The sequence below is a fragment of the Equus przewalskii genome, chromosome 20 (assembly GCF_037783145.1).
Source record: "Equus przewalskii isolate Varuska chromosome 20, EquPr2, whole genome shotgun sequence".
NCBI classification, from domain to species: domain Eukaryota; kingdom Metazoa; phylum Chordata; class Mammalia; order Perissodactyla; family Equidae; genus Equus; species Equus przewalskii.
Genome location: NC_091850.1, coordinates 44707327 through 44718380, shown reverse-complemented (window position 1 = coordinate 44718380; position 11054 = coordinate 44707327). Strand labels below are relative to the sequence as shown.

General features: G+C 44.1%; 1 protein-coding gene across 1 annotated transcript in view; it reads left to right on the top strand.

Annotated features, from left to right (window-relative positions):
- Positions 1–413: 413 nt before the first annotated feature.
- FBXL7 (F-box and leucine rich repeat protein 7) overlaps positions 414–11054 on the top strand; it is a 382495-nt gene continuing 371854 nt past the window's right edge. The window contains exon 1 of the mRNA XM_008517646.2: positions 414–984. Within this exon, the coding sequence (XP_008515868.2) occupies positions 948–984 (37 nt within the window). The 5' untranslated portion in view covers positions 414–947. The remainder of the gene's footprint in view (positions 985–11054) is intronic.

Here is an 11054-nt window from a genome sequence, read left to right as displayed (position 1 = left end):
TCCCTCTCTCCTCCATTCCCCGCCGCAGTCCACAAACGTGGGAGCCACAGAACGCCAGCGTTTATACCTGACATTGTCAGGCAGACTCTGACTCTGAGGCATATTTTAAATGCCCTCACACCTAAAATAGGCCATATTTGCAGGCAAGCCCAAGGGATTTCAAACGATGCCTGGAAGCTCATCTTACAAATTAGGGGCCAAGCCTATAAAAGAACAATAGTAAAACAGAGCCAAGAGCACGTTCCTTCGCGCAAGGGGACTCGCCGGTGGCGCGCAGGGCCTGCGCCAAGGCAGGGGCCGGGAGCCGGAGCCCCGAAAAGGCGCGCTGCCCCTTTAAAAGGCCGCGCATCTCCGGGCCGGCCTACCTCCCCCGGGCTCCAGCTGTGATTGACGCTGGGCGGCGAGAGGAGGCGCCTGGCGCTAACAAAAGTCCGGCCCGCGGGCGAGCAGCGCCGGGCCGCAAGTCTCTGCTCGCTCGGGGCACCCGCAACAAGTGGCCGCCGCGCCCTCCCCGGGGAAGCCGCGGGCGCGGAGGGGCGTCCGGAGGAGGCGGTGGCGCCGGGGAGCCCGGCCGCGCGCGCGGCTCAGCGCCCACCGCAGGGGAATCGGGGCGGGCGGATGGGGACCCGGCGGCGGCGGCGCGGTGAGCCTCTGGGCGGCCCCGGGGCGCGGGCTCTCCGCAGCGCTGCGCCCACTGGTCCCAAACGCGGATTTTAAGAGCGGCGGCTGACCCCAGCCCCACCCGGAACAATCGGGGGTGTCAAGAGGGGACCGAGCGCCCCCTCCCACGGGAGTGCGGGGGCCGCCCCTAGCAGGAGATCGGCCCCGGAGCGTGGGGTATGCGCAGCTAACGGTCCCGTCGGGCGGGCTTTCCTCTGGCGGAGCGCGCAGGCGGTGCGCCCCAGCTATGGAGTGTCCCGGGAGACGGCGGGCATGACGGCGGCAGGATGGGCGCGAACAATGGCAAACAGTACGGCAGTGAGGGTGAGTGGGCCGCCCGTCCTCACACTCCCGGATCGCGCCTCCCCTCCCCTTCCCCTCGCCCTCCCGTCTGGGAAGGAAGGTTCTCGCACCCTGCCATGGCGCACCCCCATTTGGCACCCTGTGCGGGCCGTCGCCCTCCCCTTTGGCACTGAGTGCTCAGGCGCCTGAAGGATGCTTTCCCACCGTGGGGATCCCTTTAAGCAAGTTCCCAGGTTGTCTTGGGGACGGCTCAAGTTGCATTTCTGCCGTATTTCTGAACACATGTGCCTCAACTTTCCTTCCCTGGGCATCTGGGGTTTAGGATGATGGCTTGGCAGACGGCGGAAGACGTTTTTCAAAAATAACGCAGTGAAAACTTTCCCAGGCCTTTGTGCTGCAGTCCCCTGGACTCTCCTGTAGCAGGAAAAACTTCAGTAAGAAGTTAAGTTTCCGTTCTCTGCTCACTGCCCCTGGGCTGATAGCTTCGTGAAGCTGCCCACCTATCGCCCTGCCAAGCGAAGAGTGGCGGGGGGCTTTGTCTGGGCTCTCTCGGGGCTCAAGATGGGCAAAGGACCATCTGTTACGTGGGGCTGGAAATTGCCCAGAAATATTGCCTGTCAACTGGGAACTTCGAAGTTGGGGAAACTTTAAACTCCACCCACTCCTAAAAGGATGATGGATGTGTGGGTTGGCTTCTCCCTCGCCCCTCCTCCCCGTCTTTGCATAAAACCGTAGTGTTGTAACCCAGTTGATTAACAGCATGCCCCTGATATGCATACAGCAAAGGCATTTCCCGCAGTTCCAAAGTTGGGAAGGTTTGTCTTTCGCGAAACTTGGCTGGAGGGGAGTGGAAGAGACAGGGTCGGTTTTACAGCCCGCCCCCAGAGGACAAGCGGTTGCACACGGGGTCCAGGGCCTGCAGACTGGTAGGAATGCAGAATGGCTATTCAGCATGTGGTGTGAGGAGAACTCCTATCATCCTGTTCAAAACTTTAAGCTGTGGCCACAGAATGTGGACGTCTCTCCTCATGTTTGTATCTGTGTTCGTTCTCAGCAGCTTTGGGAAATCACTGCAGAAACCGACCCTGAAAAACCGTATCCACAAGAACCTTTTGTTTGAATCATTGTTTTCCAGATCATCATGTTTTGAGTTCCACGTATATATGAAATTAATATATTTCCTTATTCTGGGTAGTTATGCGAGAGAAATTTTTTGACAATTTGATTTTTAGAAAGTTAAAAGGTTGCCTTTTTAGATAGCCAATGTGAAAGTATGCCAAAAAAAGATTATTGGAGAATCTTGGCCACTCCCCAAAACTTCTTGGAGTTGAGGTTATGAAAATTTGTGGAAAAATGAAAGATTAAGCCTTCTTCCTTGAGTTATTAAAAAGCTTTCAGAGAGTGAAGTGTGTGCTTGTCAGTTCTGGGTGTGCGTCCCTTACTCTACTTGAACACTGAGGGGGGGAGGACACCCCAGGAGTTCATAGAGCCGCTAGTATATGTTCTTGAACAAAACCCCTCCACACTCTTCGTAATCCTCTGCAACTTGCTCTTCGATCCCAGCGTTCTCGTACTGTAAAGTGTGTGGTGTATGACGACTTCCTGTCTGAACAGCAGAGTTTTCAACCCTTGGGAGAGAAGGAGAGACAGAGAGCTAATGTTCTCCAGCTGTTATCCGTAAATGCTACCTCTGCATTTTCACTTCAGCTGAAGTGAAATTTTACTGGGATCAGATTTAGATCCACTGTGGACTTTTTATAGGAAAAACCTCTTGGGCTCAGCTGATTCCAGGGGGCCAATAGGAAGCTTTGGGAGGTGACTGAGTTTTGGCTGGAGGGACACATTGTGTTTAAGAGTTCATTGACTTTCTTCAGATGCATCTAGATGTCTCTGTGATAGGAGAGGAAAAGATAGAGAATTAGAAGTGACAAGAACTTTTAAAAAATCTTTTCTCCCCCTAGTTACACTAGCTGTCTTCTAAATAGGGTCATAATATATGTAATTGGGTACGGTCAACTTTGTTGCATTATGCTATTGGATGGTAAAACTTATGCAAATCAGCCTTTTGGAATCTGGTGTGTGAGTTCCATCTTTCTCATCTAAAATGTCATATTTCAAGGAAGATGAAAGAAATCCCTAGACATAGAATCTCTATTATCAAAGGAGACTGAAAATTAAGACAATTTGATAGATTTAGTGCAATTTAGGTATGGTATATTTGAAACATAAGGGGGAAATTATCAGTGAATGCATATCCGTAGAATGGCTCAGTGACAGACTGCTCAACTATGAAACATTGGTGTTTGTGTGTACTTTAAAAATCTGTAACTTAAGTATATTTTACTTACTAATGGCAATTGACACCACTGTATAAATGCCCCTTACATTTTACAAATATTATGAATTATTAGAACTTTTAAAACTTCATTATTTCATCTGTAATCTCCTTTTCTCTTTCTCCTGCAAAATATAATTTTTATTTAAAAAAAAATTATTCCCAAGACTTACCTTAGGAGGTGCAATAGGTCTGAGGCCTCCTACTTCACGTAATCCGAGGAGCGGCGGCATCAGTGCCACTGGAAGTTTTCAGAAATGCAGAGTCTTCCTCCGGCAACTGCTCATCATTTATCAAGTGCATGGTAAAGTTTAGGGAACTTCTTGTGTGGGGCGCAGAGCATTGACACTGGAGTCTGGACATTTGATTCCAGCTTCATTCTTGCTCCTGTGACCTTACTGATTTCCCCCAAAGTCTTGGGGTCTTTCTTCTCTAGACTGAGGAGAGAAATTCCTTATTGGCATTATTTGTCGTGATCTAATCCTTGAGCATGTAGTCATTCATTTTATTTTGCTCTTAACAGACCACTTAAAGGAGAAGATTAGCTCTGGGAAGACCTGTTATCATAAGTAGGGAAGTTAGGACTATTATTGCTTGAAATCAGTAAACGCTCCCATCCCTCTTGTCATTCCCCTTATCCTCACCTCATCCTCCTCACTCATTCCACTTCCTCTCCTAACTCAATCAGTTCTGAAATCCTTGCTTTTCTCCCTAGATTAAAAGTCTGTAAATCATCTTTCTCAAAGTGTTTAGTTTTCCTGAATACTTAGTGAACATTCAGGTTAATAGTTTAATTTGCAGCCTTTAGGCAGGCTTGGATTTTGCTCCAGGAAAAAGTTGCGATACCATTCCTGATATTTAACTTTCTAGAAACATAAGCGTATGTCTAAATGATTAGTATGTTCTGGTAAATTCTTTTATGGACGGCTGTTTTTTCTCTTTATCTTCTTTCATAAAGTGTAAGTTACAGCCCATGTGTAGAAATCTGGAGAATGAGTTGGGGTGATTCAAGCCATTAGAACCATTAGCTTTGACTCCAGTTAATCCAAATAAACAAATCTCTCTGTTCAAGTAGGAAGAGAGGAGCTGCTTTCCCTGCCTTTTAAGGTTTCCGAGCCTCACCCTCACTTACTTAGTGGCTTCATTGTTATGTTTATTCTACTCCAGCAGGTCTGAGGCCGGAATACTTACACTGTTAATAGCTCCTTTGCAAAATCATGTGTGTTGTTGAATTGGAGCTGATGAGGCCCTAGTGATGGGTTTGACTCGCGGTAGCTCTGTGGCTCTGGCAAGCGCCTTGGGTCCCTTTTCACCATCTCAGATCTGCACTCTCAGATATGAGGAGAGCCAGTTGCCTGAGAGCATAAATCGTCACAAATCCATCACCACCTTGGGAAACATATGTTGAAATAATAATAACATGGCAGCTAACGTTTATTGAAAGCTTACTTTGTCCAAGCATGATCCTAACCCCTCCACATCCACTAACTCACGGAATCCTCACAACAATCCTATGGGGCAAGCATTCGTGTGGTCCCTATTATACCAAAGAGGACACACAGGTGCAGAGAGGATGACCATTTTCCCAGGGTCCTAGAGGTAGTATGGATGGCACTGGGACTCAGGGCCGAGTCTGTTTAAGTCCAGAGTCACTTATTCATTCATTCAACCACGGTATGTTGACTTCTTATTTCCTACTATGTGTCATGAACTCTTCTGGATTCTTGGGATATATCAGTAAACAGATAAAGATCCTGTCCTTGTCAATCTTATCTTCCTCTGTGTGTGTGTGTGTGTGTGTGTGTGTGTGTTTGGGAAGGAGGGGAAGTGAAACAGTTAAGAAGCACGCGCATACCCAGTAATTCAGTAAACCATGTAGTATGTTCTAAGGCGCTAGATTCTCTGAAAAGGGAGTTGTCACAGTAAGATGATTGGGGGTTGGGAGGAAAAGGGTGTTGCAGTTTTAATTAGAATAGTCATCATGGGCCTTATTGAAGAGTTGGCATTTAGACCAAGACTTAAAGGAAGAAAGGGCTGCCCTTGGGATCCACATAGTCTGTTGACTGTTATTTCAACCACTGTGTTGTAACAAAGTGACTGCTCTTTATGCTGGAGGGCGTAAACCATCATTTTATGCAAATGAAACATCCTCAGTCTTCTACAAACAGCCAGCTACAATGGAACAGTCAATCTGGCCACTGGGCATAATTTTTGCCTAGAGTTTTGCAAATATGTTTTATCCAGTTATATCAGCTGTTTTGTGACTGCTTTTGGGGGGAGGGGCCGGGGGACCTAAGATGTGCTCTTCGTACTGTGACCAGTAGATGTTTCTTAACTTACCGACTGTGAACACTCACCTAAAGATACCTCCGAAAGTCTCCTGAATTCTTAGATAGAGGTAGGTCTTTGTCTTTTGCCTCCAGTAAGTAATTTTATTCTGATGAAAATCAGAAAATAAAGGATACTGATGCCACCATTCAGTTCAAATCACAGCGTTAGTGCAGCTACTACTGCTGTCTTTGGTGTGACAATGAAGAGAGATTTTCAGAGATTTGGGGAATCTTGTGGCACATTTAAAATAAGGGAAAGGAAAGAGAGGTAACTTTTCTTTCCCCTTGGGAATCAATTCACCCAAACTTTGTATTAACTCCCTCTACCCTTTGAAGCAGAGTGAATTCTGGATTGATTTTGAGTAACTGATAATCACTTTTGCCCTTAGCCCTTGTCAACTGGTGTCTCTGGAAGCTGCTTAGACTACTTTGCTTGGGTGTTTGACTAATGGTACCTTCTAGATATCACACATCTTAAAATGGCATCAGGGATATGTTAAAATATGTGATAGTATCTTGAATAAAATCTAGTGTGAATAAAGTCTAGCAATAATGCAGAAGGGAATAAATGAAGTTTAGAACTTAATACCTTAAAAAATATTATTTGAAGAGCTGTCATGATGAAAATTAAATTTCACAGTGCTGAGCAAAGACCAATGGCCGTAAGTTACGAGAAGGTGGATTTGGCTGCATCTGAGGAAGAGCTAATAGCACTGTCCACATCTGCAATAGGCTACTTGATGCGACAGTGAGTCCTCTGACGTGGGAAGGCCAGGATCACAGTAAAGAATGTTGTGCTAGAGGTTTCTGCACTGAGTAAGGGCTCTACTATAGGACCCTACGCCAAGTTCCCTCGCAAACGTTCTGTCATGTGCAGTTATGTTTGATGAAGGATTACTGTTTGGTCCTAACTCATATTGCTACATTTTCCCCCCTCATACATTTCTGACATTTTAGTTGTTAAAAAGTACTCCTCCTCCTTCTCTGGAATAATTCTCTTTCTCTCTTTGTTATGTGTATGTGTTTATGTCTATTGAGATATTTAGATATTAACTGGAAAATCTACTGATTTATTTTCCTGCCTTCTGTGGGATATAACTTCCTGCACCAAAAATTAGCTTTGATAAATGGCTCATCCTTACTTCCGGTGCAGTAATAGATGCGAACTCTGCCTCTATTGTTACTGTTACTTTTATTATTCCCCTAAAACATGTAGATTTACTAAACTTGAAGCAAGACCCTTAAGGCTTATGTTGAATGTCTTGAATAAATCTTTTAACTTGGTCTATAAGACTTTTAAGTGGTATTATTGGTTAGTGATATTTGATCAGAAGCTACAATTGGACTAGAACTACAAAGATGACGTTTTCCTCGAGAAGCTCTGATACGCTGTTGTTCAGCACGATGTTTACCGTCAGTGAGCCAGAGCCACACTTCTTCCATGTGGTAATGAAGTCCATATCAGCTGACCTTTCTCGGAATGTAGCCTTTTTTTGGTTCTGGTTACAGAAATTTAGAGCTCTTCTGTCTACTCACTGCATTAAATCTCTAGATAGAATAAGACTTGTTCTGAAGAAGTTCAGGGTATAACTGAGAATCTAGGTAGGGAGGCCAGTGATTTCAGAGCTAGATGATAAGGGCTGATTCATAGGAGAACCCTACTTCCTCAGTGTGCTAAGTGTGAATGTACATGACAAGTGGGAAGTGTGCATAAGAATAGAGCTACTCTCTAAATGACGGCTCTGGATACTGTCTGCAATTCCCAAAATACCTAGATGATACGCGTGTTTTCTAAAGCAACAACAGCAACAACAAAACAGGTAAATTGGACAAGGCATAGCTTCACCCTTGGGAGAAACTAAATAGTTTGTTAAGAAACTTTCCCTGATTGTTCCCGAAAATCTTCATGTTCCATTTCTCATATGGTTTATTTCATGGAGAGTGATTCCTGTGGGTTCCATCAGTGAGGACGTTGGAATGCCTCAGAGGAGGGGCAGAAAGATCGGACCAGCTTGGGTACTTCACCGGCCTGCATGCTGAAGCAAAGCAGAATAGAAGCCTGCGGGCAGATACTTGCAAAATGTGCAACTTGATACTCCAAAGACGTACAACTTTAAAACTTCTGTCATGAATAATCATTAACCATCTCTGAATTTTCCTCAGTGATGAAACATAAACACATGGTCAACGTTTTCCCGTTTCCTTGGTTGAAGAAGTATGGACTGTTTCTGGAGCCATAAATCTCTGTTAAGTTCTTCATTAGATGTGCCCATTCTATCAATTCCTGTTTAAATTCTAAACCAGTAACAAAATGAAAAACAGTTGTTAACACTGCATGAACTCATAATTGTAACATTAGAAGCCTTGAGCAATGTGTAGAAATGTTATTAAAACATTTTGTATTTGCTACCCTTTCTGTGGTAAATTCCTTTGCTGCATTTTTCAAGCAGATGTAGCAGTGGAAAGAGAATCAAAATTTCTAGAGACAGATTTCAGGAATTTTTCTTACGCTTGTGGATTGACCTTCTGGCCGCAAGTAACCCACTCTTTGGCAAGGTGGAGAAGTCAGGAAAAGGCTACTTATCTGTGTGGTTGGACCTTTCAATCGACTTGAGAACTTGAGTCAAATCGTGGGAGCACCTGGGTTAAGTCCAAGAACTAAGGCGGGGTCTTACACGTCCCAGCGGCAGAGGAAGCTCAGACCTCAGGAAGAGGAAGAACAGGTATGAGACTGAGGGTGGAGTGGAAGAAAGGACATAAGTACAAGGAGAAGGAAGAAAGCAAATTCAGAGACAAATGGGAATTAGAGCATTGATTGCCCTCTAACATAAAGAACAGAATCAATGTCCTACTCAGCTTTCTTTTCTTAAAAATACCTTAGCTCACAGAACAAAAGTGATTATTAGTAGATATTTGGTAGGCTTGGCTATTGCCAGGTTTGTTATATTTTTGGTCATTTTCATATTATTGGTTAACAACTGTTGAGCACTTACGAGGTGCCGCTTCCCCATCTGAGCATTTCACAGTCATTTTTGTAGTTCATGACAGCCAGGGATGTGGCTCTGAGGACCCCATTGTACACTTGCCAGCATGGAAGCTTAGAGGCAGCCTCATCACTGCCCAGGGCACACAGCTGCTGAGTGCCCCAGTCATGCCTGAAATCGTCCTGGCTGTGCTGGAGTCCATGCTGCTCTCCACTGTGCCCATGACCCCCTCCCACCTTATCATTTCATTTGCAGCCAGAATCTTTCCTGATCTTTGTTTTGTCTGTGTGCTTCAAGGAATTGCAGTGACTGAGAAGTAGCTGTAAAAAAAAAAAAAAAAAAAAAAAGTGACAGTTTTCTGGACTGGGTGATCAAGAATGAAAGACGTCTTTCGAAGGAAACTTTCAACTCATTTTACCTGGCTCTCCCAAGGACAAATTAACTGCTCATTAGGCAACAATCTGCTGACAAATTGGCAGGCTAGCTAGTGTCTGTAATAATGTTAGCATGTAAAATAATTAGCATATTCTTTAGGGTCTACAGAGCGCAAAGTAGAGCTGAGAGACTGTCCTCTGAGTCTCCAGAGCATTGTGAAATTTAAATTATCTTTGTGCTGAGGTAGTCCTGGTACCTGCTCACAGACAAAAGCTGATGGAGGACTGAGCAAGGTGCGTACATTTTGTTTCCTCCCTGAAATAGTCTATAAGTTATATCTTATATTTCCCTCTGGTTTCAAAACTGTGGATTTGAAACAGCCATTACTATGGGGAGTTATTCCAATATGTATTTGAGAATTTGCCCTTCTCTTTTGCCAGACCCTGGGAGACTTCCCCATGAGTGCGTCTACGAAATTGCTTTTGAAACTATAGAGCATTTCAGAAATTAATCTCATTTGTCGTCACAGGGACTATGGGAAGGGTGTCTCATTATCCCCAGTTCACAGGTGAGGCAACTGAGGCCTTGGAAGATTAAATGACTTGCTTTGATTTTATAGTGAAGATTAGAAGGGATTGTTCTGATTCTAAATTTAGAACACCTTCTGTTATACCAGCACTCTCCTTTAAGTGCTGTAAGACAAAAGAATGTAATCATGCTGGAGGATTATCACCAGGCGGTCTTGACAGTGTTTGAAATTTTTTGCACCTAGGGATGAAAATGGGGATCTGCAATCATACATCCTTTCATCGCTTTTGCAGCTCTATGAGTATAGAAGTCTGGCTCCCCACTGGTCAACTGAGGCCGTGGAGCTGTGCCACTGTGCATGGCAGCAGCTGTGCAGTGATAACATTATTATAATGAGAATGCAAAGTGAATTATCGTTAGGTAAATGCTCATCACAAAATGACATTATTCGTTAAAATGTACTTACTAGTTGATAAAACTCAGCCTGGGCTTTCAAGGATGTTACCCTTCTCTGAAAACCTCTGCTCAGGATACTTAGAAAAAGTTATTTTACTGCTGGGAAGATCAGTGAGTCAACTCTAAATTGGAGCCCTCAGCATCCCTGGAGCCCTAATTCTCTTCAGTCTTCTTGCCTCCTTTACTGTTGGTTAACCACATTGTTCAGAGGGCTTTGGTAGTGTTTAGCTCCCAGGGCAAGCCCTTTATGAGGAGTTGATATCAAAAGTCATTGAGGTTCTGCCATTGTTGCGATAGGAATCCAGCTCACTCATTTCGTCTTTAATTCCTTTACTTTCCATCCACCATCCTCTAATTTCATCTCTAATTTTTTTCTATTTTCCATTCCTGTGTATTTATCCATTACTCCTCCTACCACAGGCTCACCCTGATATGAATATAATCCTGCTCACATAATATGTCCTTAATGTATTTTTTGTTTGAAAGTTGAATGAAGATAAATCTGTAGCCGTAATCATTATTGGATCTAAAAAAAGCATGTGAGGGGCCAGTCCCGTGGCCGAGTGGTTAAAGTTCTGCATGTTCTGCTTTGGCGGCCCCAGTTTACGGGTTTGCATCCTGGGTGTGGACCTACTCCACTCATCAGCCATGCTGTGGAGGCATCCCACATACAAAATAGAGGAGGATTGGCACAGATGTTAGCTCAGGACTAATCTTCCTCAAGCAAAAAAAGAGGAGGATTGGCAATGGATGTCAGCTCAGGGCAAATCTTCCTCACCCCCCAAAAATAAGTTAATTTAAAAAAATTTAAAAAGCTATATTTTCAGTGAACCCTTCTTAGACTTGGAAATTTTAATCTCAAAAAGTTTTCTCTGGATATATGTTTTCTTCTGAGGCTGTTCTAACTTGCACCTTTATTTTAACAATGCAGTTACATCTATTCTTATGGATGAAAATAGTTTAACTTATGTATTTAAGGAAAAGTGAAATATGTATTTTTTAGCATTGCTGAACACTTTTCAACTTCACTGATTTACAATATTGATGATTAAATGGTTTTCTTTGATTAGTGTTGAGTAGAAT